This window comes from Molossus molossus, unplaced genomic scaffold (genome assembly GCF_014108415.1).
Source record: "Molossus molossus isolate mMolMol1 unplaced genomic scaffold, mMolMol1.p scaffold_m16_p_19, whole genome shotgun sequence".
NCBI lineage: Eukaryota > Metazoa > Chordata > Mammalia > Chiroptera > Molossidae > Molossus > Molossus molossus.
The window spans coordinates 230,855-258,012 of NW_023425354.1; the positions used below are offsets into that span (position 1 = coordinate 230,855).

The 27,158-nt window shown below is 50.1% G+C and overlaps 2 protein-coding genes across 6 annotated transcripts in view; one reads left to right on the forward strand and one right to left on the reverse strand.

Moving 5' to 3' along the window:
• The window catches only part of TBCD (tubulin folding cofactor D), a 150,051-nt gene that overhangs the window by 71,078 nt on the left and 51,815 nt on the right, over nt 1-27,158 (reverse strand). The gene's annotated exons all lie outside the window — the stretch shown is intronic.
• ZNF750 (zinc finger protein 750) lies at nt 16,939-19,247 on the forward strand. Its single transcript, XM_036269984.1, has 2 exons — nt 16,939-18,380; nt 18,527-19,247. Exons 1-2 carry the CDS (start codon nt 16,939-16,941, stop codon nt 19,245-19,247), a joined length of 2,163 nt encoding a protein of 720 aa, XP_036125877.1.

A 27,158-nucleotide genomic window follows, 5' to 3' on the forward strand; every position in this document is an offset into this window, starting at 1 on the left:
CACAGCACGTATACCGTGTGCTCCACACGTCTCCATACCTAAACACAGCACATATACCGTGTACTTCACACATCTCCACACCTAAACACAGCACATATACCGTGTGCTCCACACGTCTCCACACCTAAACACAGCACGTATACCGTGTACTTCACACGTCTCCACACCTAAACACACGTCTCCACACCTAAACACAGCACGTATACTGTGTGCTCCACACATCTACACACCTAAACACAAACCAGACACGTGCATACCATGTTTGAGTCACAAATGTCACTCTGGGTCCAGTCTGAGTGCAACCAACAAGCAGTCCCAGGGGGCTGCTAAGACCCCGTATGGGGGACAGAGCAGCCCTCACAGGCACCCCACCAGGGCCTACTCCCACCTCTCCTCAGTGCCCATCTGTGGCCTTCTCTCTAAGGCTGAATGTCTCCACAGAGCGCTCAGGTCCCTGTAGTTGTTTATAGAACTATTCAAAAGAGCATGAGCTCTGGCCGGCTTGGCTCAGCGGTTAGAGCGTCAGCCTCTGGTCCGGAGAGACCCGGGTTCAGTTCCCGCTAAGGTCACGTACCTCAGTTGCAGTTTGTCCCCGGCCTGGTTGGGTCGTGTGGGTGGCAACCACTCCATGCGTCCCCTTCACGTCGATGTTTCTCTCTCTCTCTCTCTCACCCTACTACTCTATCTGAACAAAATATTGAAGAATGTCCTCGGGTGAGGATTAAAAAAACAACAACAACAAAAAACAAAAAACAAAAGAGCATGAGCCCTGGCCCGTTAGGCTCAGTGGTTAGAGCGTCGGCCCGCAGACCAGAGAGGCCCGGGTTCAATTCCTACTAAGGGCACGTACCTTGGTTGCAGTTTGTTCCTGCCCCGGTTGAGGTCATGTGGGTGGCAACCACTCGATGTGTCTCTCTCACATCAATGCTTCTCTCTCTCTCTCTTGCCCCCCCTCCCTCCCGCTCTACCTGAAGAAAAAGGGGGGGAAAAGAATGTCCAGGATGGAGAACTGTGAAAGCCATGCACAATGAAGAGGTTTCTGGGCTTGAACCTGACAATCTTCCAGTTCTTTCACAGGCCGTCACTCACTGCATGTGACTCAGCACCTCTGTCAGGCACGGATCCCCCACCTCCCCTTCCGGAGGGGCTGCATTCGATGGCCTCCTGCTGCTTCCTGGGGGCAGCCTCAGACCTGGCTGCACAACCCCTGCTGCCTCAGACGTGAAGTGCTGTCTGCCTAAAAGCAATCCTCACGCTTCCTTTCCAGTGTTCTCAATATCGAAAACCCAACTTCCAGACACTGTCTCTAAGATCAGGACATTCCACTTCTTATAAGTCTCCTGCCAGGAGGAAGGGCAGCTGCCCTTGCAACCAGGTTTTCGGCAGGAAAAAGCGAACGGCCGCCGCTGGGCCCAATGGGCCACTGGGACACAGCGCCCACAGGGGCTAAGCGCGCTCTTCGCTGAGTCAGGCTGTGCCTAAGCAGCTGTCACCTTGTCAGCAGCGGTGATGAAGCACCACAGAGCCTGGAGCGATGCCACCAAACAGCCCCTCTACCCCGACACGGGCCAGGGTTCATTAAATCCAATCAAGACAATGCCAATGGTGCCCACCCAGAAAAACTGTCACATGAAAACTCACAGGATGATCCTCGTGAGATTTCACCCAACCCACAGTGTCACCGACCCCTCCTCCAGGTGCCCATGTTCAAGGACACACCCACTCTAAATGTCAGGGCCCAGGGCCCAGAGTCCAGCGACCCAACAAAAAGACAAAGGTCGTAGGAGGTGACCTTACACTGCAAGGGATAGAGCCGGTGCCCACAGAGGCCCCACAGCAGCTGACAACTTTTCCAGCCCTTCCCAATCCCCTCAAAGTGGGCAGCACCTCCTGGCTCTCAGCTGTCACGTTGGGGTGATAGCTTCCCAGCAAGGCTGCCTGGCTCGAGCCCTCATCTGTTAGTTCTAAGTATTCGTTCTTGGCAAGTCAAATGCTCCTGTGATTGGACGTGAGGGGCCCTTCCCTCAAGGACCGTCCTTTTCAATGAAAATAACAAAGGTGCTCTCGCACATGCTCTCTGTCTCCCAGCAGACTGCATGCAGACCAGCGGCTGTCACCCTGTCCCTTGCCAAAGGCCAAGGGAAGGGATGGAGTGTGGCAAGGGGGCACTCCGCCCTGCTCTGCTCAGCACCAGGCCTCTGGTGGATGAACCACCCACCACTGATGACAGAGTGGCCCAAGTACAACAACTTGAAAGAAGCAAAAACAAGCGTTCAGGAGAATTAAAGGCTTAACCAGGAAGTCAGGGACCAGTTCTACCACTGACTCATGGCCTTGGATTCCCAGCCACAGTGCCCAGACCTCCACTGGCCCCAAGAGTCCACACAGTTTATAAGCTGACGCGCCTGGAGGGCAGTGCTGTTCAAGACCCCACCTCACCAAGCACAGGGTCTGTGGCCCTGAGCTACAGAATGCACAGAGCCCGAGAGAAAACTGCCCAAGGCCAGAGGGTCAGCAGTGGAGAGCACAAGTGTAAGGTGACAGGCCACTAGCTTTTGGTAATGACAAGCCTGCCATGGTGTTTAGCCAAGTTATCAACACCTGCTCATGAATCTCTCCTGCTGTCTGGAGAGATGGACCATGGACAGCTAGGGCAGGTGAGTGTGGACAGCTGTCTTCTGACCACAAAGTCTGTCACAGCAACACTGGCCACCCCCTACCCTGTGGCCTCTCCCTCAGGCTTGGCTGTGCCTAGCAGGGGTCCCACTGGGAGAAGGCAGGGCTTGGCCTCCTCCTCCTCCCTCCACCCATTCATCCGTCCAGAAAATAGCAAGCAACCCTCCCGCCCCCGAAGCACTCACCCCCACTTCACCCACTGCAGTCCCCAAATCAGCCCTGCAGCCCTGCAGCCCCTGGTTTCTGTGGCTCTCATCACACCGGTCGCTTGGACCCACTTTAGGGCTTATCTTGGTCTCCACAGCACCCAAATCAGAACGCTTTCCTGGCCTGAAATAAGTCTCGCCTGCTATGCAAGAAATCAAAACTCTGTGTCTTCTCACATGGCATGATGTTGGGGTCACTTCTCAGGACCTACCACAGGCTCAACCCAGAAAGCTGGGGAGCCGGTGCTCACTAGGCAACCTCTGTCACTCATGGCTCTCACAGGATGTGAGGGGACCTTCCCGCAGGTCCCATGGAGGCCAAGGCGGGACACACCTGCACAGGGGCTGCCCACCCAGCCCAGAAGACTGCTGCGGGAGCAGCCTCCACACACAGCACAGCCATGCTGGGCAGCTTCCCTCCAGAAAGGACAGAAGCATGAAAACAGGTACCAAAAAACCACGGCCATCTCACCCCGGGCACATAAAAATCCAACAAACCGTGCCTGCATCCACATGGCACACTGACCAACAGGACTGTGCCCAGGGCAGAGTCAGCAGGAGAAATACTCATGCCCTTCACAGGCAAACCTGAAATTCAAGTACAATAGGTTCCCCGCTGCGGAAGACGCCCCAGTAAAATCAGCCAACCTGCACTGTATTCCACGCCCCAGTGGGTAGGTTGCTAGTCAGACAGACAACAAAACTGGGAAAATATGGAACTGAACTTAGTGGGTAAAGGGTTTCTTCCAGGGAGCAAGATTTCTCATTAAAAGAGTCATAAAATAGCCTGGCCAGTGTGGCTCAGTGGTTGAGCGTCAACCCACACACCAGGAGGTCACCAGTTAAATTCCCAGTCAGGGCACATGCCCAGGTTGTGGGCCCGATCCCCAATGGGGGCGTGCAGGAGGCAGACAGTAGATGTTCTCTCTCATCATGTCTCTCTCTCTCTCTCCCTCCCTTCCTCTCTCTCTCAAATCAATAAAATAAAATTATTTTTTAAAACAGGTTCATAAAAAAATTTTATATTGAAATAGCATAAGTATTATCAAAGTGTCTAAAATAATAGAATAAATTATGTGGACAAACATTCCTTTCTGGGCACACTACACAAAACTAATACACACAACTAGATCACTATGTTCACAAGTGTCGCAACCTTAGTTTTGACCCAAACTATGAATTTCACCTCTTCAAATAACAGGTAAAACCATCCGACACAGGTGGATTCCATACATATATGTCCAGTATAACTTCCAAACACATAACACTTTGACATGCTTTATGCTTTTTCATTCAACTATGAATTCTTTCCTAAAGAACCTAATTCTAACTGAGGAGTGTCAAATTAACTAAAAGTAAAGAACCAGATGCCCTTTGAAAGCCGGTCTAATGCATGTGTGTAAACACACTCCTACCCCCAAAAATAAAAAAAGACACATAAAAAAAGAACTAAAGAAGAATTACTAGAAATGACAATACAAAGATACTATCAAGAGAATAAAAATCTACCCTCAGAATGGGAGAAAATATGTGCCAATCATTTATCTGATAAAGATCTAGAATCCAGGACATACAACTCAACAACAAAAGACAAACAACCCAATTCTAAACTGGGCAAATGATCTGAACAGATATTTCTCCAAAGGCATGTACAAAAGGCCGACAAACCCGTGGAAACATGTTCAACATCACTAGCCATCAGAGCCACATGAGACACCCCCAGGAGTCGGTGGAGATGCGGAGACCTCAACCCGCGTACCGTCTGCACTGCGGGGGACGTCAGACAGCACGGCCAGGTGGAGACAGTGCTGCAGCTCCAGTGCACCACAGTCACCTTGTGACCCAGCAGTTTCACTCCAAGACACAGGCTCAGAAGAGAAGAAAGCAAGTGTTCTAGCAAAAAGCTGAATATTCATAGCAGCTCTCTTCAGTGGCCAAAATGTGGAAACAATCCCACTGTCCATCAACTGGTGAATGGGAAAGTGGTCTATCCATACAATGGAATATTATTCAGTCATAAAAAGTCCAATCAATGTTCTTTCTCATTGATCATTCTCTCTTTCTTTTTCTTTTTTAAATCCTCACCCAAGGACAGTTTTTGCATTTATCTTCAGACAGAGCAGGAGGGAGAGAGGGGGGAAGAGAGAGAGAGAAGCATCGATGTGGGAGAGACACAGTGCCACCCACACAACCCCAACCGGGCTGACGCTCTAACCGCTGAGCCAAACTGGCCAGGGCTCTCATTGATGTTTCTATCTCCCACTCCCTTCCTCACTCTCTAAAATCAATAAAGGAAAAAATATACATATATATTTTAAAAAATAAAGTAAAACCACTCCAAAGGCCAATCTGAGATGAGAAAAGGAAGAGTGACAAAGAAACTCTGCACACATGCAGATACATTTAAACAAGCACTACCTTAACAACGTCTGATGTTTAACAAAAAAACAACGGAAAACTCGGCAACTGCAAGTACATCAGGAGAGTCGTGAGTGATCAGGGTCGGGAAGTTAAACATTCATGATACAAACCTAAAGACTGTCGTTAAAGAAGAGAAACAATAGTTTCTAAGATAATAAAGGAGATAGATATGGAGGCGAACACGACAGAAACCACAATTTTCAAAAAGCAAGAAATATACAATTTTTTTTTTTTAAGTATAGGAAAAGCAACGCAAAATTCAGTAGACCCAAATCTCAATGTCAGTACAGAGAATAAATGTTAACAGACTAAACTAGCCAGTTAAAAATCAATGAGTGGAGCCCTGGCCGGTTTGTCTCAGCGGTTGGAGCGTTGGCCTGCGGTCCAGAGAGACTGGGTTTGGTTCCCGCTAAGGGCATGTACCTTGGTTGCAGTTTGTCCCCGGCCCTGGTTGGGTTGTGTGGATAGCAGCCACTCAATGTGCCCCTTTCACATCGATGTTTCTCTCTCTTTCTCTTTCTCTCTCTCTCCCCCCCCCCTCCCTGCCCCCTCCTGCTCTATCTGAACAAAAAATGGAAAAATGTCCTTGGGTGAGGATAAAAAAAAAAAATCAATGAGTGGAGCCCTGGCAGGTTTGGCTCAACAGTTAGAGCATCAGCCTGCAAACCAATGAGTCATGGGTTCGATTCCCATCAAGAGCATGTACCTAGGTTGCAGTTTGGTCTCTGGTCCTGGTCAAGATTGTACAGGAGGCAACCCGTTGATGTGTCCCTCTCACATTGATGTTACTACCTCCCTCCCACTCCATCTAAAGATATACAGAAAAATATTCTCGGGTGAGGATTGAAAAAAAAAAATCAACAAGTGGAGAGCCTTGGCTGGTGGGGCTTAGTTGGCCAGACATCATCCCATGCACCAGGAGGTTACTGGTGAGATTCCTGGTCAGGGCACATGCCCGGGTTGCTGGCTCGAACCCCAGTAGGGGTCGTGAAGGAGGCCGCTGATGGATCAACGTTTCTTTCTCCCTTTCCCTCTCTCTGATTATCAGTGTACTATTTTTTTTTTTTATCCTCACCCGAGGACATTTTTCCATTAATTTTCAGATAGAGCGCGAGGGAGAGAGAGAAAATTGACGTGAGAGAGACATATCGAGTGGTTGCCACCCACACAACCCCAACCAGGGCCAGGGACAAACCGCAACCAAGGCACGTGCCCCTAGCAGGAACCAAACCCGGGACTCTCCGGTCCATGGGCCAGGGCTCTAACCGCTGAACAAAACTGGCCAGGGCCATTGTACTATTCTTTTCTTTTTTTAATCCTCACCCAAGGACATTTTTCCATTTTTTTGTTCAGATAGAGTGGGAGGAATAGAGAGAGAGAAACATCGATGTGAAAGGAACACATGGAGTGGTTGCCACCTGCATGACCCAACCAGGGCCGGGGACACACTGCAACCGAGGTACGTGCCCTTAACAGGAACCGAACTCGGGTCTCTCTGGACCACAGGCCGACACTCTAACCGCTCAGCCAAACTGGCCAGGGCCAATGTACTATTCTTAAACAAACAAACAAAAATAAATCAAGGAGTGGGTTTTTATTCTGAAATGTCTAAAATGTAAGAATGTAGAAAAGATGAGAAGAAAGCTAAGAAGAGACATCCCAAGAAAGTGTTAACCAGGAGACTGCTGGGGGAGCTACGCTCACATCAGGCTAATGCACGCGTGACAATACCAGCATCGACATAACCATGACCACCCGTGTCTCGGCAGGATCACTCCACACCAAACACCAGTCTGAGCTCTGGACATGTGTTCACTTCTTCAATCTTTGGGGCGTGTTCCACCCCCAGGTCTGTGCCTGAGAGAAATGCAAACACAACCTGCACACGACTGCTCCCAGCAGCACTGTCCACAACAGCCAGGAGGCGGAAACACTGCCAGTGCCCACCAACTGACACGTGGGCGCACAGGGTGTGGTCTTCCCACGTGCTAGGGGCTGAGTAGTGTCCCCCAAACTCGTGTGGCAGGCCTGACCTCCAGGACCTCACAATGTGACTGTGTTTAGAAACTGGGCTTTAAAGAGATAATTAAGGTAGGATGAGGTCATCTGGGTGGCCCTAATCCACTCTGGTCCTTAAAAGAGGAGATTAGAACAGACATACAGACCAAGGGGTGAAACCTGAGGACACAGGGAGAAGGTGGCCATCTGTGAGCCAAGGGGACAGGTCTCAGGAGACACCAACCCTGCCAGCACCTGACTTCAGACTTACAGCTTCCAGACTGTGAGAAATAAATGTCTGCGGTAAACCCCGCCCCTCACTTGTCTTTTGTCTTTGCACAGCTATCTTTTATTGTTATGTTTTTTACTAATGTTATTTGTAACATGGGGGGCGGGGGTCTGTTAACTTTTTGTAGTTGTCCTTGTTCAAAGGAACTAAGAAACTTCTGTTCCAGTTGTGAATGTGCCCAGCAGTCGACGTGTAAAGGGCACCTTTGAACAGTCAGGGACAAGAGGACAACCACGGGGCCTGCTCCTGGAAAATGCATGGAGCCTGAGGGGGCAGAGCTGAGCAGGGACACCTCACCACGGGGTGGAGACCGGAGGGGAGGGCAGAGAAACTGGGAACCCTCAAAATTTGGCTCTTGTTCCAACCCTGAATCACTTTCCCAACTGAAGACATAGCTTGGTTTCAAGTTTCACTTGAGATGCAGAAGCCTCAGCCCAATCACTCTGGGAGGGCAGAGAGGGTCAGGGACCCAGTCAGAAACTCGCACCTGCTCTGAGGATCCTGTGTGTCCCCCAGGCCCAGTGCCTCAGACCGTGAGGAATCCATTTCCCCTGCCCCTTGCTCCGCATGCTCCTTGGGGGCAGGTGCTGGAGGGAGGAGCTCAGAGCCGTGTGCCAGGCACAGAACTGCCCGCAGGCCACACACCCTGAACCTGCCACTTCCCCCTACAAGGACAGGAGGAGGATGGCTCCCAGGTGAGCACATGGCCCACCAAGAGGCCTAGAAGTGGGGCAGCAGCTCTCTTCCCACCCCCAAAATAAAGCAGCTCCAATTTCACAAAAAGTGAAATCCTGGCATTAGAATGATAAGCAAATGAAAATGTAATTGGTGTGTTACACATCTCAGACTTCAAGTTACAAAGAAAACCCTTCCCTTAATCCCCCCAAGGGAAGTAAGTGTCCAAACACATTTGTACACCTCCGCTGACCTCATCCAGAGGCTGAGCTAATACTGCTTCCGTTTCTCTCTATTGCTCGATAGTTTGATAAGTAACAATCCACTGACAATCTGTGGACTTTTCTGAAGTGAGAGACCAAGTGCACTGCCTGAGACACAAGCTCGGTGCCAGCCCCAGCTTCCCAGTACACATAGCCGGGCCAGGTGGACCAGCTCCTGTGTTACTGGTCCAGGAAGAGGGGGTCCAGGCCCAGCTGGTAGCCTCTGAGGGTAGGAGGGCAAGGCCGGACAGGGGTCCAGGGTTCGCAAGGCTCCCAAGAATACCAGCAAAGTCGCTGACCCTCCAGGACAGAGCCTTGCCCTCAGTCCACAGAAAGACACCTAGACACCTAGCAGAGCCCAGTGCCCGGGGGAATGTAGAAACAATGGAGTCCCACAGAGAGGACACTGACTGGGAAGGCAGAGTGGCACTGAGCATGCACAGGGCCCACTGCAACAGCACAGAGGCCCCCAGGGCCGTGGGAACCTGCACACAGTCAGTCAGGAAACCTTGAGAAACAGCCTCACTGAAGAACACACAAAGATGGGCGCAGAGCACTAGAGCGAAGAGCCCAGCTGGATTAGGTACAGGCGGCAGAGACAGCTCCTGCAGGAGACACCACCAGAGCATGGAGCTGGGGCCCGGCCTCTGCTCTGTCCTCTCAGCAAGGGCTCAGTGAACAATGAGAAACACTGAAGCTGCCCTGCCCTCTGGGAGCCTCAAGTCTGCCGGAAGAGACCCCACAGTCTCACCACCATGTGCTCCTGGGGGAGCAGCATCCGGCCTGTGTCCTGCCCCACTGGCCTGAGCCCCATCACATCTCCCAAGACCCCTGAGGGCATAGCTCATGTCTCAGGGAGGCCTGAGCTACAGCCTCAGCCCCAGGAACCACCCCTGGGGGTTGGGCCATGGGTAAAGGACCTAACAAAGCGTGTCAGCCTGGAGGACTAAACCAATGTCGTCTTGGCAGCTGCTTCAGGCTCATATCTTCCAACTACAATCAAACTTAGAGAACGTTAAATTTTGCCTCTGAACTATCTGTAGAGTTTTCTTTTCCTTTCTCCTTTCCTCTGGAGGTAGTGCCCCAAAAGGAAAGCAAACAATTAAAACAAGAACTATCTTTTTTCCTTGTGAGATCAGAGTGTGAACGATCGTTTCCTATAAAGGTGTCTACTGTGCCACATGCCATGCCCACTGCACCAGCACAGGCCCTGAAGGAAGCCCACGAGTGGACAGTCCAGCATGCCTCCCTGCAGACAGGACAGCTGCAGCCATCAGGTAACCACCCTGAGTCACACAGGAGCTAACGACGGACCCCAGACTTGAGTCAAGCAGCCTGGCCACTGAGCACGGGTGTGAGGACAGTGCTGCCAACAGCACCGAATGGGGAGGAAACAAGGGGCAGTGACAGAGATGAGGGACAGGAAGCAGAGGGTCAAGCAGATCCCTTGCAGGCCTCACCCTGAAAGGAGAGAGCTGGATGGGCTTTCAGGCCCCCTCACCACGAGAGTGAGAGAGAGTGAGAGGTGCCACGTCACAGCCAAGATCTGATGCTGCACCTGGGCAGCACGTGAAGCATGGCCCAGCCTTTCCAAGGACTGAAGCTCGGACTTGGCTCTCCCAGAGTCCTGAGCCAAGTAAGACTGTGCACCCTCCTGGAGAGGTCTCTGAAGTGAGACTAAATGGGGAGGGCGGGCCCAGCTGCCCACTCCAGGGCACCAGGCAGGTGAATGAAGCCATCCTGGGCGCCCCCCCCCCCCCCCCCCCCCCCCGACCCCAGATCAGCACACCTGCAGCTCACCACCAGCAGCGCCCTCAACCCACAGAGCATAGGACTCGCAGGGCGGAGGCCTGACCAGACTCCAACCCACATCAACAGGAGACGTGATGAAACGGCAGGTAAGTCACCAAGCTGTAGGGTGGCTTGTTCCCCAGCAGTAGTCAAGAGGGACAGCAGTGACCTGCTGCATTTTGTGACAAGAGTTTCAGATTGATAGTTTACTCTTTAAATTACATGAATGTCTAATATGGACAAAAGTAACTAAAGACATTTTTAAAGAATTCAACACAACAATAAAGACACATAAAATCTTAAGCCTAAAATTTTTAACGAAACAAACAAACAAAAAAGACCCAGCATGTGGCCTGGGAAGCCGGATCCTCTGCCAGGAGCGCCACAGGTGGCGGGGGACCTGCCCAGCTCACGGCCTCTGCTCCAGGCCAGATGACAGTGGGGCACAGGCGCGGTTAAAAGAGCAAGCGGTCTGAGTGGGTAGGGGGATAAAAAGGCTCAAAAACGGTCTTGTTTTTAAAGAAAGAAAAGGGTAGAGGGTGTGCAGAGCCAATTCCCACGCAGCAGCCACAGTCCCGCCCCCGCAGTGAGCAGGTCCCTCCAGGTTGCTGGCCCCAGCGTGCGCTGGCAGGTCCCTGCGTGAGGGGAGTGCTGAGGCCGTCTCCCTCCCTCCAGGCTCTCTCTCGAGGAGGATGAAGGACAAAGACTGTCAGGCACAGAGTAAAGGGCAAAAGGCCACAGATAATATCTCTTTCAGACCAGGGCAAGGACACCAGAGTGCCAGCCTGCATCGGGGAGACACATTTCAGACTAAATGCTGGTGTTTACCTGCTGCTCCCTACTGCAGCTTGAGCTGCTACAGGAAGGTTTCACGTGCTGTCTTTATTACAACACCACATATTTATTGGAGTCTGACCTACACCCTACTCCCCTCTACTCTAAGCATGAACACATCTGAACCCCTGTGGCCCTGATGCCTGGCCGGCACCAACATGGTACTCAGGAGCTGAAGCAGGGAGTTTCCGGGAGGCACAGAGCGGTGCTCGGTTTGGCCCATGGGTGACGCTGCTCTGAGGCAGCTCGGTGGGTGCAAACACGTGGGAGCAAACACATGAATCGTAGCTGCAGGCAGGAGGAATATCAGGTGCATCTCCAGGCCCTGAGGGCTCGACTCCACCACTTAAACCCCTCCCACTGGGGCGGCCTCTCAGTCTCAGAGAGCAGCCGGCTGAGACAGTCCTGCTCCTGGGCACTGGCCGCTCCGAGGCCACCTCCTGCTGCCTGCACTGTCCACTTCTGAGGCCGCCTCCTCCCTGCACCCCCTGCCTCCGGTAAGTACCTACCATTTCTTCTCAAATTCACCTTTTCTTTCAAAACTCCTCTCAACTAGAACTTACACTATCTGGCTCGGTGAATCCCTTGCTGCCCTGCTCTGCTCTGCTGAGGATTACTCAGGACCCAGCAGGTGCACCGCTCACAGCAGACCATGATTCCAAAACTTCTAACAAGGTTACACTTTATTCTCAGCCTATTAACAAGCTTACTTGGAAATTAAGTCCTCATTTCTACCATAAAAACGATAAGGTTTAAAACAAAACTCAAGCTTATATTATTGCTTATCTGTTCCTCACCTTAAAAATAAACTATAAGTTTCAACATAAAAGATCATGTATATATGTGATTATATAATTGCTGATTTTAATTTGTAATTCCTTTAAAAGTTTAAAATAAGCAATGTTTTAATATAAGGTTAAAAAAAATTAACCAAAGAGGATCCCTCTATATACAAAAGGTAGGTTTTTTCTCTTTACAAAGTTCTTCATAAACCTATATATAAGAACAATTACTGAAAAATTACTGGCCAAGTTTGAGCTGAGGCAGACCTCATTTAGTAAAATCTGTCTACATTTGCTATCCTAATTTCTATTTTGCATGAAGAAAATCCTTCCCATGCTTTAAACTGGTCTGGTTTTGTTTCTGGGAGGATCAACACGGCAGGCACATCGGGCTCCTTGGCTCTGGCGACCGCCGCCGAAAGTTAAGGTTGTGCGTTCTGTGTGTGGAGCTGTCTGTGACATGGGACCTCCAACTGAAACTAGGAGGAGACCCCGGCTGTTCTCTGGACCCATTCTTCCAAACCCTGCTCTGAGCTGCCTTTCTCCCTAGGTCACGGTTGTCCTGAAGGTTACCCTGCATTGTAAAGAACCAAAAGTCTGGGAGGGAGTGGTGGCTAATCACTGGAAAAGCTCAATTGGAGTAAAACTCACAAATCTTGTTCTTGCGACACCCCAGTGGGTAGGCGACAATGGCGTGTCCCTGAGTTATGCAATAACGCCACCTCACAATATCGTAATTATAGCATGCCCTTCAGAACGTCCCACCTGACGAGGCCCTCTGCCAGACAGCTGGACATGCAGAAAGGATCTTGCGGCATGATTTCAGCGGACAGGTTCTGTGCATGACGGGCATAGCTGCCCAGCCCGGCACAGCAATGTCCCGTGAAGTTAAGCTATAATTACCTCTATTGTGTCCTAGCAAAGTTCAAAAAAAAAAAAATCTTATTCTCTCATCTATGTTTCAGAGTCCAAACTCCTTAGAACCTTTTTAAACTTGCCAGCCACTCACTATTACCCCGACAGCTGGCAGCTACGTTAACTGTTCATACTTAGGAAGCCATCAAAAGACGGCACAGTGGCGAGTGGGAGAGCCCTGTGGCCAACTGGAACCACATGTGGGCAGCTCTGCCGGATGCGTGGGGGATGCGTGGGGTGAGCGGGCAGCAGGGGGAAAGCGCAGAAGCCAGACGCCCTGCTCCTGCCTTTTCCCACAGGCAAAAAAGCCAATCAGCTTAGCACAAGCAGATGTTTAAAATGCTTGAAAAGTCACAAAAAGGACAGTTTTAAATGAAGCAGGGAAACCTCTGTGTATGTCTTCAAGTCACTGAATCCCACAGTCTCCTGTCCTCAGTGTGGACACTGTGGGTACCAGCTGCTTAGCGTGGAATGATTGAGACGGAGGTGGCCGGGTGTGTCAAGGTTCTCAATGCCACAGAGAAGGTGCATTCGAGAGCAGAGAGTTACCTACCAGCTCTCCTCCAAGGCAGGCAGAAACAGCCAAGTGGGAGGGCAGAAACACTGTCACATAAACCTTTCAGGAACAGGCAAACACCTGAATTTGCAAACATGCTGACACTGAAAGCCAAGTCACAGGGTCCTGCTTCACTAGCACCTCACTATGCAATTCTCCAGAGAAGCAGTAGCTAAGAAACATGTGTCCCATAAAAAGGACAGCAAAACACCTGTCCCAACCCTAGAGAAATCTTCCTCCGAACGCACATCCACTTCCCACAAACAGTTAAAGCGCTGGACTGTACTGTTGTGGCAACAATGGCCTTTTCTGGAACACCTGACACCAGCAGTTTTAGTTGTGGTTCTGTCATCCTGTAAACCTCACTGGACAGGAGACCTCACAGATGTACATCTTCTACAGGCTGCCCCCCGAACCCCCTCGAAAGCCTACAAAAGCCTCAATCGTACCCCACTTGTTTCTCTGACATTACTGCACTTCATAGCCAAGTGAACTATGCCCATCTCCACGGCACCTGAAGCCTCTGTGCTCCTTGTTTTAATCAGCGATTGTGCAACCCTGAGAGGTCAGTTTACCCAGAGTTAATGCCTCTGCCGCACCTGCGAGTCCAGGGCTGGCTGTCCTTCCAACGGGACCCTGGAGTACCCTCCCCCCACAGCCCCTGAAGCCTGTCCTTGTGCACCAACCAACAAAAACTCTGGACGCAACAACTGAGTAAAACAAGTACATATCAACATAAAACAATCATTTCCCCAAGTATTCTTTTGGGTAATACTATGATAACTTACATAATTTGCCTCCTATTAACCTTTGAGAAACCTTAACCGACATGGCTTTATTTACATTTTTGCCCAAAAGCATCCACACTGTTAAATAAGACTGCTTCTATGCCTGACATCATTTTCTTAAATCCGGATGGAACTGGCTGCTCAGTTAAGCCCGTGTGCTGTCATATGGAGGGGGTGGATCTGAGTCCGCTCTCGGTATCGCTGGGACTCTGGGCTCCCACCTGATAAACGTTTTGCAACTGTCATCATTGGGATGGTACTGCTGCAGCTAGTGATGAAATCACCAGTGTTCAGATCTCTGCCATAACACATCCTATACAACCCTGGGAAGCTGACTTGCAGAGGTTCTCACGCCTCCAGAACCAGGGAGCATAATGAGACGTGCCACCACAGGCCCCGCTGACTTATCTGGCTGGCCCGGCGCTGGCTGGAGTCACTTGATGACGGGCGGCGAGGAAATTGTGCTTTTATCACCCAGAGCGTATCTGCCCCGCAAGGTATGGACTGAACTCGTAAAGAATCACTTCACGTTTTTGCTATAATAAGCGGGGAAATTAGAAAGACGCAAAGCTATGATTATGAGTGTAATTTGCTCGGCTTTGACATGGCCTGGCAGCTCCTGCGGCCGCACGCGTTGGGAGAAGAGGAGGGGTGACCTGGAGAGGGCAGAGCCCTGCGAGGAATGCCCAAGGGGGAGGGCCCAGGGACCCCCTCTCCCCATCTGTGGGGCAGCCAGAAATCCCCTTCCTTATGCCGCATGCACACCTCAGTCCCCTGCTCTGCAGCAGCTCTCAGAAGGCTTAGGCATCAGCAAAGCCTCTTTCCTCCCAAAGCGCCTCAGCAAACAAACATGTCTTTGAAAGACCTGGGTGATAAAATAGCTCCACAGAGGCAGTTTGTTGGTGGGAGAGTGGTTCTTTGTATTTTTAAGAAATATGAATCAATGAGCAGAGAAACCAGTTTGCTGAGAATAAAATCAGACAGCTTTCTTAGAATTTAAGGTGTCCAAGTGAAAATGGAACGCCCCACCCTCCCACTTTCACCCCTCCTTCTGCAAGGGCCCATTACCTCATCTCCACGTGTGGGACCCAAGCAGGACGCAGCTACGGTAACCCTTGTGCTGTGAAAGCAAGTCTCTTGAGTTTCCCACACAAAGGCTGCTTTCCTGAGGAATGTCTTCCCACCGTGTGGGGAAGCCGGCGCTTTGTACATGAAACCTGAACCACACTGGCTCTGGCCTTAAAGCAAAACTGCAACTGAAAAGTTCTGTTAAAACACTTTCCTTGAACTTTATTCTGAAATGCTTGAAAATATGTGGAAGGTAAAGACTTTTTCCTCTTCCCATTTTTATGCAAATCAAGTGCTTAGCCTTGATTCCTCACACCCCAGGGCAGCCTCCCCCACCCACGCAGTTCTCCTAGACACAGTCACCCCAGGGCTGGTCCTCCCAGATCCCATGTCTGTTTGGCAGGAGGCAGGTGAGAGGCCCGGGTGTGCAGAGCAGCCTCTAAAGGAAACCAGGGCTGAGACCTGCTGTTAAGCCCGGGGGTAGGGGAAGGACCCTTGGGGAAAGTAACCTGAAGGCCAGACACACCGGCAGCCCTGCTGGGATCCAGGACCCTGGGGGAGAGACAGCCCTGTGAGGTCTGGATGGCCCAGGGCTCACTTCCTAAAGGTTAAAGGCTGGGATGGCTTCCAACCATCTCTAAAACAGGCACCACTCATTCAGCTTTCCCCTTGACCATAAGGGCTGCAAAGCTCTGGTTCTGCCGTTTAGAGGTAAGGCCAGGAAAGGAAGACAGGCACCTGCTGGCCACGCCCCCGGCCACCCACAAGCATCTGTGTTTGCTGACCTGGCAGGAACCAGAGCGCTACATGAACTACTACACACTGCTCACCAGGTGGGCAGCAGAGACGCACAGTGAGCAGAACCAGCCGTCAGGTCGCCACAGGCTCACCATGACAGCACCTCAAGCCATGTGAGCTGGGGGAGCCCACATCCATCTGTCCTTAAGACAGAACAGCTGCCCTTTCCTCTGTGATGTCAGGAGCATTAGGGTGGGATCACATCTCTAAGTGTATGTTTGATACCTGCGCACAGAATGCAGCGTGATGACACAGGGCAGCCCTGTCAGAGTGTTTCCTGGAGGGTACAATGACATGTTCCCTGACCTAAGGGCCAGAAACTCTGTGGACACAGATGGACAGGACCCCAACAGTCACTCATCCCCTCCGCCCACAACTTTCCTGGCATCTGAGGCCTCAGGTCACAGGAAAAGGGTTGCCAAAACTCAAAAAATGACAGGCATACTCAGAATTGACACCAAATTCCACACACTACACTCCTCTTGGGCCCAAGGCAATTCAGGTGGCACTTGAGAAAACAGAAAGCATGGTTCTGAGCAGGGTCAGCTCCCCTACCCCACATGCACCCAGGGGTGGTTGCATCTCCTGTATCTCCAGGTGCCTTCACTTCACCCCCAGGGGCTCCCTGGCAACCCTGTTACGTAAGCCAGTGCCCTGTCACTAAGGCTCTGCTACTCCTTTGCAGCTCCCAGTCCCCAGATGAGCGAGACTTTCCTCGTCAGACCCGCAGCACGAGGAGCTGGCTTCAGATTAAGAGCAGTGGGAAGGAAAGCAGGAGAAAGGGAGACGCTCCTTTAAAACCACCACGTGCGAATTCAGCAGGAGCCCACCGTGAGCGGACCACTGGGGAGACCGGAGCCTGAACCCTCAAGAGGAACATGAGTCTCCTCAAGGAGCGGAAACCAAAAAAACCGCATTACATTCCCCGGCCTCCAGGAAAGCCCTTCAAGTACAAGTGCTTCCAGTGCCCCTTCACCTGCAATGAGAAGTCACACCTCTTCAACCATATGAAGTACGGGCTCTGCAAAAACTCCATCACTTTGGTATCAGAGCAAGATCGCATCCCCAAGTGCCCCAAGTCCAACTCTCTGGACCCTAAGCAAACCCATCAGCAGGACCCTACCACAAAGCCCACCTCCTCCAAGTCCGTCACAAACAGGCTTCCCCATTTGGATGCCAAGCTTCCACTCAGCCTCGCCAAGGATGATGCCAAGGAAAATCTAGAACTGCAGGTGCGTGGGCCCCACAAGGGCCCTGGACAGAAGCCTGCTCTCCACAAAGAAGCAGAGCACCGGGGTCCAGGCCCAGAAGCCACCACGGGCACCCCGCCTGCGTTAGAAGGTGTCGTGCGGCCGTCAGCCTTTGTCCCTGTGGGAGAGCACAGACTCAAAGGGCCGGAACACGCTGAGGCGCCCGAGGCACTGGCACTGCCCAGCCCCACAGCCAAGGCCACCACTTTCCATACCAAGTCTGCGTTCCACGCCCCTGCCTACCCATGGAAAGCTGGTTCGCCTTTCCTCCCACCCGAATTCCCACACAAAATCCCATCTACAAAGGGGTTTGGTGCCCTTTCCCCTTATGTGCACCCCACAATCCCTGAGTACTCACCCCATTTTTACACGGAGCACGGACTGGCCACCATCTACTCATCCTACCGCCTAGCTGGGAGCTCACCCGAGTGTGACACCCCCCTGCTGTCTATCTATGGGACCCAGGACCAAAGACACTTCCTGCCTCACCCGGGGCCGGTGCCCAAGCACTTGTACCCATCTCCCTCGACATATGACCACCACAGGTTTTTCCAGCAGTACCACCCCAATCTGCCAATTCCTTATGGATTTTATAGGCCAGAGTCTGCATTTTCCTCCTATGGTCTCAGACTCCCACCCATTGCTGGTATTTCACAAGATCAAAGCTCGCACCTCCTGGAAGAAGCCAGTCTAGTCTACCCAGCCTTGAGTCCATCCAAGTTAAACCCTTCCAACTCCCACAAAAAACACACAGAGTTTGAGAAAAAGAGTCCGACTCCCGAGGCTGAAGACCCTTCCAGAGACAAGCAGAGGGACACGGAAGGGACCAAGATGAGCCCACGTGCAGGCAGTGCGGCCACTGGCTCCCCGGGAAGGCCAAGTCCTACCAACTTCACACAGACAAGCCAGCCATGTGCTGGGTTGGGCGACCTCTCCGACAAGCCTGCCACGAATGCCCTGGGAAGGCACCAGCAACCCGAACAGAGCCTCACGGCCTTCAAGCCCATCAAGAAAAGCCCCGAGGGCCCCTATTCCCAGGCTCCGGAAAACAGAGATGACTCTCCAAAAAGGTAAGACTATTTCATTTTCAAAATCTCTAAAGTCATGTCTCTGGTTGCGCTCAGTTAACAAGCTTAGACTCGCTCAAAAAGCTTCACATAGCAGCTTTTCTAAACAACGTCCCTACTAAGCTTTCTCTTCTCTTTGCCTCTTCCAGCCTCAAAGTCATGGACATTGATGCTCCAGCGCAGACAGGAAGCACCTCTCACGCCACTGAGGCCATGCCCCCCAGCCAAGAGGATGGCTCGAGGATAGTCCCACTGAACCTCTCCAAGAAACCGGAGAGCAAACCAGCAGCTGCTCATGACCCAGTGTACAAAGACTTCCTGCAGGACGTGCCTCTTAACCTCTCAGTGAAGGACCCTTGCAATGCCCTGACTCCCAGGCCTTCCTTCCACAGCCCACCGCGAGAGGCAAAATCTGCTGCTGCTGCTGCTGCTGCTGCTGCTGCTCAGAAGGCTGAACGGGAAGGTTCCAGGGATGAGCCAGGACACACTGAGACAAACCAAAACGGCCTGGGCTCTGATGAGGTTCCAGTGACCACCCCCACTGGGAAGGCCCAGGATGCACGGGCAGTGGACAGCAGTGACGAGCAGAAGCAGACGGCGGCTGTGGCCCTCTGCCAACTGGCAGCCTACAGCCCAGGCACAGTCCGGGTGGGCGACGGGGAGCCCTTGGCCCAGGAGTCCGCCTGCCAACAAGACACACCCGCTCTCAGTGCCACAATGAGCCAGGAGCCTCAGAGTGACCTTAGACCCAAAGGGCAGAAGAGGACAAGCCCACGGGATACAGGGAAGTCCCAGCAGGGAGCTAAGAAGACGAAGCTGAGCGACACGGCCAGAGTGCTCACCCTCCGGAAGAGGACTCGAGTGTCCTAGTGCCGGCCCGCCTAACACAGAACAGGGCTACACCACCCCAAAGGCAGGCTGCAGAGCAGCAGATCTGAGAGGGCACTTTCATTTTTTACCTGGTCAATTTTTACAAGGCAGTTTTTAATTCTCAAAAAAAAAAAGAAAAGCCGTGATTCAATTCACTTTGTGTAAATATCAAGCATGAATATTATAAGGTGCTTCCACTTGGGGTTGTAAAAACAATTGAATGACTCACACGCTAAGACTGATGAGTTCAACACTGGCTTTTATTTTTGTAAGATGTCAGATGAAACAGGTGGGACTAAAAGGAAACCTTTAAGTGTGAACCATCGCATAGGAAACCTTGTAAAGATACTTTTCTCATAAATATCTCAGCACTAGAACAGACTGTCTTAACTGTATTATTAAATCAACTGTGTTCTGAAGTAAAAACAATTACTGGGAAAGGCAGAGAAAGTATTTTCAGTACTAGCATTAAAGTGCTATATGTGAAGACATTGTGACTTGTTATGACTAAAAAATACACAAACACCAGGAGGCTATTTATACAAATAATTTATTTCCAATAAGGAAACTGTATTACTGGTGAAGCTATTATCAATATATTATTTTCCATATAATGTTAGAGTGAACTTTCTGACTCATTCAGCCTCATTTTCCACTTCCAAAAATGTTGTATATATTGCTAACTTTCCAATAAACTCATACATGAACTTTAAGGATACACAAAATGAAGACTTTAGAGTATTTTGCCATAATACACTCAGTGAAAAGAGATTAGAACTGAGGCAACAATTACAACAAACAGAAAACGTGTGTGTGTACACACATATGTGAGCATTCAAGTTCACATGTGGACCAGTGGTCATCAAGCCTGGGCGTGTGTACCGCCTGGGGCTCCTTGAGACTTCCCAGGGCCCTCAGGCCTCAGAGCAGTAGGAGAATGGCTTCCTAAACCCCTGCTTGAGAAAAGGCCAGCAGGCTTCCCAGCTCCTCCTCGCCACCCCCTCCACAACAGCCCTTTCTCTCACTTCCACCCATACCACCTGGGATGTCAACATGTGGTTCTGAGGGTGGGATCAGTCCAGTGAATGGGGAGAAAGTCCTCAGCCAGGCAGGTGGTTTCACCAAAATCAGGTCCTGTGCCTGGCTGGTATGGCTCAATGGTTGAGCGTCAGCCCATGCACCAAGAGGTCGCCAGTCCGATTCCTGGTCAGAGCATATACCCAGGTTGTGGACCAAATCCCCAGAGCGGGGCATGCAGAAGGCAGCCAATCGATGTCTCTCTCATCAATGTTTCTATCTCTTGCTCCCTCACTCTCAAATTAATAAAAAAACAAACAAACAAAAAAAACAGGTCCTGTGACAAAGGACGAACACCGTAAAGCAAGAAAGCCATTCCCAAATGCTTGTGTACTTAACAAGGCTTCTTAGCACAGAGCTAAAAAGCAAAATTTTAAAAATAAAAATAAAATATTGCCCTGACCGGTTTTTCTCAATGGTTAGAGCGTCGGCCCATGGACCAATGAGTCACGGGCTCAATTCTGGTCAAGAGCATGTACCTCGGTTGCGGTTTGTCCCCAGCCCTGACCAGGGTGGTGCGGGAGGCAGCCAGTCGATGTGTTCCTCTCACGTCGATTTTTCTCTCTCTCCCCCTCTGTCTCTTTTCCTCCCTCCTACTCTTTCTGAAGATAAATAGAAAAATATCCTCAGGTGAGGATTAAAAAAAAAAAAACCTTTTTAATAAATAAAATACTTATGCAAAACCTTGCCTCATCCTAAGAATAAGCACTATTCACTAAAAGATAACCTGAAGTGCCCTGGCTGGGTGGTTCAGTTTGTTGGAGCATCGTCCTGTGCACCAGAAGGTTGTGGGTTCAATTCCCAGTCGGGGCATGTGCAGGAGGCAAACTATCGCTGCTTCTCTCTCTCAAATCAATAAAAAAAATCCTTGGGAAAGGATAAAAAATGTTATTTGATTGTTTTGATCAACTTTGTGCTAGTGACTTAATTCTTTAAAAATGCAATCTAGAAAAAAATGTTAAATACTCAGCACCATTTGGCCATAGGAATTTAACAGCCCCAGTTCCCCTCACAGACATGTGCTGCTGAAGACCAGTGAGAGGGAGGTCAGCGCACACACCCAGTAGGAAACATCGTCTTGAGAATGGCGATGGCGACTCAGGCTCAAGGAGACAGAGGGCAAAGCCCAGAAGGAGCAGTGCCTGTGCATTTTCAGTGGAGGACACTGGGTGTGGGAGTCTCATGATGCCTAATCCCATGTATGTATACTTGAAAGCGTGTGCAAGTTTTATTTTTAAATAGCAGCATTCAGGACAGCAAATAATATGCTTTGCAACCTGTTAAACAGATACAAAACCACTGATATCAGGTCACAGAGGGAGGTAGAACATCTCAAGGTGCTCTCGGCGTACACAAAGCAATGCGCCCTGCAGCCCCAAGGACGCCTCGGAAGCAGTTTCAGACGACCACACACCACTAACCTGAAGTGAGGCTGTCATGGTCCGCACTGAGGGGCGTACGTGCAGCCCCAATGACAGGCAGGCTGTTGTTTCTGACACACAGATGTTTAATAAAGAAAAGAAGTAGCACAGCCCTGCGCTCTCCCAGACCAACACCCTGAAGGAAGCAGAACCCATGCCGGAGGCCGAGCTCCAGGCTCAGGACCCTGCAGACAAGCTCTCTCCTCACACTTGTCACACACAAGAACATAGACCTGCATGTCAAAAACCCAAAGATTCCAAGGACACTGTTTTACAACTCACCCCAAAGAGCCAGGCATCCTTAAGTGCCGAGAGGAGGAATCAGGGACAGTCACTGCTATCCAACCCCATGCACAGTGCCGGCTGGGGGCCGCCTCGCCACTGGGAAGACGCTCACCCTGAGCTTTCCAAGACAGAGGCCCGCTGTGGGCCTGTGGGCCTGCGGCATGAAGACAGAGCCCACTCCCACTCCCGATGCAGTACCTCCAGGTCCTGTGCGACAGGCACAGCACAGGAAGCAGGCAGGCCCTTGGTATCTACCTAAGAGCACACCAGAGTCCTAGGGCTTTGTCTTACTGATCTGTTAACTATCCTACCTTTCTGCATGCACATATGACTGGACTTAAGAGGCATAAAGCTTCTAATCTTTATATACGAAAACTGACAAACCCTCAAAAAGTTAAATTTAGAATTCCACTCCTAGGTATATATATAAAAAATAAATAAAAACATGCCCTGACCAGTTTGGCTCAGGGGTTAGAGTGTCAGCCTGTGGACTGAAAGGTTATGGGTTTGATTCCCGGTCAAAGGCATGTACCTACCTGGCTTACAGGTGTGATCCACAACCCAGTCGGGGTCATGCAGGAGGCAACCAATCAATGTGTCTCTCTCACATCAATGTTTCTCTCTCTCTCTCCCTCCCTCCCTTCTACTCTCTGTGAAATAAATGGAAAAAATGTCCTCAGGTGAGGACTAACCAAAAAATTAAATAAAAACAGAAACTCTAACAAGTACATGTGCACTGATGTTCACAGTAGCACTCTGAATACTGAACACTGCTCAGTATTCAAAAGACGGAAATACCCGAAGTGTCCACTGACAAATGAGCCAGTGAATAAACTGTGGAACAGCCATACAATGGAATGGTGTTCAGCCAAAGAAAGGAATCAAGTTCTGACACATACCACAACTTGAATTCACCTTCAAGACATTATGCCCAGTGAAATAAGTCAGACACAAAAGGATAAATATTATACAATTCCACTTATATGAGGTCCCTAGAGCAGGCAAATTCATGGAGGCAAATAGATTAGTGGTCTCCAAAGGCTGGAGGGAGAGAAACAGGGAGACAGTGTTTCATGGGGACCAAGTTTCTGTTTGGGTGGATAAAAGGTTTGAACAGTGATAATAGTTGCACAACATCATAAATGTACTTAATGCCACCAAACTGTACACTTACTAATAGTTAATACAAATACAGCCCTGACCAATGTGGCTTGGTGATTTGAGTGTCGGCCTGCCGAAGGGTTGAGGGATTCAATTCCTGGTCAAGGGCACGCACCTGGGTTGCAGGTTCATCCCAGCCCCGGTCAGGGTGTGTGCGGGAGGCAACCAATTAAAGTGTCTCTCACATCGATGTTTCTTTCTCCCCCACCCCTCCATGCTCTCCAAAAATCAATGGAAAATAAGGCCAATTTTTATGTTAATAGTCTATAATGGTTTTGTAAAATTAATAAAGAAATATGTCAAAACCATAGGATTGTGTACTTTAAATAGGTGAATTGTATGTTAGGTAAACTCTATCTCAATAAAACTGAAAAAAAATTTTAAATGACCCTTGAATTAACATCGATAACAACCTTTTTTTTTTGTTCAGATAGAGTGGGGAGGGAGAGAGAGAGAGAGAAAGAAACATCGACGCGAAAGGGACACATCGAGTGGCCGCCACCCGCACAACCCAACCAGGGCCAGGGACAAACCGCAACCGATTCCCTCAGTGGGGATCGAACCTGGGTCTCTCTGGACCGCAGGCCGACACTCCACCGCTGAGCCAAAACGGCCAGAGCGATAACGACCTTTCTAAATAGCAAACTACCTTCCCATTGCTGGTTTTAACCTTAGACCAAAATGCCATACCTAACAGGGAGGGAGAGCAGGGATGGGGATATGAAATGGAACATGCCTTGCCAAGCCCTGTCCTAGACCACACAGCCTCCCAGGACATGGCCACCACCCACCCTGCCCCACACCACTTGGGGTCAGATGGCAACTCTATCAGCCTTCCCGGGTGCCCACCTCATTTTTCCTCATGGGCATTTCCCCATCAGAACCCCTGCACATGTAATTGTGTCTTGGCAATTGATCCCTCCACCAGAACCACCACTATGCTAGCAAAACTGACAGAACTCTGGAATCCAATCAGTACTTTTTTTTTAAATCCTCACCCAAGGACATTTTTCCATTTTTTGTTCAGATAGAGTAGGAGGGAGGGAGGGAGGGAGGGAGGGAGGGAGGGAGAGAGAGAGAGAGAGAGAGAGAGAGAGAGAGAGAGAGAGAGAGAAACATTGACGTGAAAGGAACACATCACGTGGCTGCCACCCACACAACCCAACCAGGGCCGGGGACAAACTATAACCATGGTACATGCCCTTAGCGGGAACCGAACCTGGGTCTCTGTGGACCACAGGCTGATGCTCTACCCGCTGAGCCAAACCGGCCAGGGCCCAATCAGTAACGTACAGCACCCAGGGAGGTGCTTAGTGAAGAATCAGCTGCTCCGTGTCAGCACTGAAGCAACTGTCAGGTCAGTAGCTAACTGCTGAGGTAAAGGAACAGAAACTTCAAAGACCAAACAGGACAAGAAATACAGCCATTGCAAAAATCTGAGAAAAGTCACTATGTAAATGAGCGACTATAGCCCTCATAAACCACAGCAAACCCCAGGGAACAGGGGAGAAGCTGATTTCCAGTTACAGCACTTTATAACATTGAAACTGCCCAGTTTTCAACAAAAAATTACAAGGCATGTATAAAGAAACAGAAAAGTATGGCAGTTCACAGGGAAAAAATAAATTGACAGAAATCACCCCTGAGGAAGCCCAGGCACTGTACTTATGAGACAGAGTCTAAATCAATCATCTCAAAACACTCAAAGAGCTAACAGGAAGGAAGAGAATGGCATCAGAACAAACAGGGAATGTCAGTAGAGAGAGAAACTATAGAGACATTCCAGAACTGAAAAGTACGGTGAGTATAACGAAAAATCCAGCTGAGGAGTGCAACGCAGACCTGAGCAGGTGGAAAAAGTCAGTGAATCTGAAGACAGGGCAACTGAAACTATCCAGGCTGAGAAGGAAAGAACACAGAAACATGAACAATGAATGCTGACGCTGTGGCCTCTGGAGGCTGCTCTAGGACAAACCACTGTCTCTGGTCTGGCATAGTCCTTCCCAGACAAGAAACAGCCAACCTTCTCTACAACCCTCAGGTACAGAAAGGGCACTGCTAGGCAGGAGGGTCCGGAGGAGCCAGACGCTCAAGTGAAAATCTCGGGCCAACTTCTCTTACATTATGTCCCAGTTTTAAGCAAGAGCTTGACACTGATCATTTACAACACCACAGCCACACTCTCACTCTGCCTATTCAAAATCAGTAGACACGATCACTCTGGCCACACACCAGACATCTCAGGCATGAGAAGCAAAGAAAAGGCTCCAGTCTCCTCCAAGTTGAACTGTGGTCGGCACCATACAGACAAGACTTCCTCTAGATCTGTGGCACTCACATAGCACACACTTTCACACACTCCCCCTCACACCATCTATTTTCACAAATAAATGTGTAAGTCATTTACTCAGGATGGAATAAAAAATTAAAACTGCAGAAGTAAATCTGTGACCTTGGGATAACAACAACGTCTCAGATATGATATCAGAAGCACAAGCAATAAGAGAGGAGATGAGGCCCTGGCCAGTTTGGCTCAGCGGTTAGAGCGTCGGCCTGCGGTCCAGAGAGACCCAGATTCGGTTCCCGCTAAGGGCATATACCTTGGTTGCAGTTTGTCCCCGGCCCTGGTTGGTCGAGCGGGTGGCAGCCACTCGATGTGTCCCTTTCACGTCGATGTTTCTCTCTCTCTCTTCCTCTCTCTCCCTCCCACTCTATCTGAACAAAAAATGGAAAAATGTCCTCGGGTGAGGATAAAAAAAAAAGAGGAGATGAGGAGTGGACCCAAACGTAAAACTGAGTGCATAGCCCTGGCCGGTTTGGCTCAGCAGTTAGAGCGTCGGCCTGCAGTCCAGAGGGACCCGGGTTCGGTTCCTGCTAAGGGCATGTACCTCAGTTGCGGTTTGTCCCCGGCCCTGGTTGGTCGTGCGGGTGGCAGCCACTCGATGTGTCCCTTTCACGTCGATGTTTCTCTCTCTCTCTCTATCTGTTCCTCTCTCTCCCTCCCACTTTACCTGAACAAAAAATGGAAAAATGTCCTCGGGTGAGGATAAAAAAAAACAAAAAAAACTGGGTGCATAGAAGGACACCAGCAGGCGAGTGAAAAGACAACCACAGAATGGGAGAATATATTTGCAAATCATCTATCTGGTAAGAGATTTACATCCAAAATACATAAAGAACTCACAATAGCAATAAAAAGACCAATAACCAATTTTTTTAAATGAGCAAAGGACATGAATAGATGTTCCTCCAAGAAAGATATCCAAATGAAGAGCAGCCCATGAATAGATGCTCAGCATCACTTATCATCAGGGAAATGACGATCAAAACCCCAATGAGATACCACTTCACACCCACTGGGATAGCCACTGTCCAAAAAAAAAAAAATCCAGGAAAAAAGAGGATGTAGAGAAACTGGAACACTCACCGCTGGTGGGAAAGTCAACCGGTGCAACCATTTTCGAAAAGTTTCGCAACTCCCAAAAAAGTAAGAGTTGCCACATATTCCAGCATTCCCACTTCCAGGTCTATACCCAAGAGAGCTGAGTTCATATCCCACAAATATCCACAGCAGCATTATCCATCATGGCCAAGGCAAGCCACATGTCCACCAAGGGTGGGAGGGATGAGCTAATGCAGTGTCCCTTGAAATGGAATGTCACACAGGGAACCAAGCAGGACTGCTACAAGCGACACTGTGGATGAGTATTAAAAACCTCACCCTGAATGAAAGAAGCCAGGCACAAAGAACACGACTGTAGGTCCCACAAAATGTGCGGAAAAGGCAAACTCGCAGAGACAGATCAGTGGTTGCCTGGGGCTGGGGTGCTGAGAGGAAGGGGAGTGATTGCTCCTGATTCAGGCTCCTTTGAGGAACAATGAAAATGCCCTGAAAATAGATAATGATGATGGATGCACAACTCTGTAAACCTATGAACCACTCAGCTGTACACTTCAAATGGGTAAA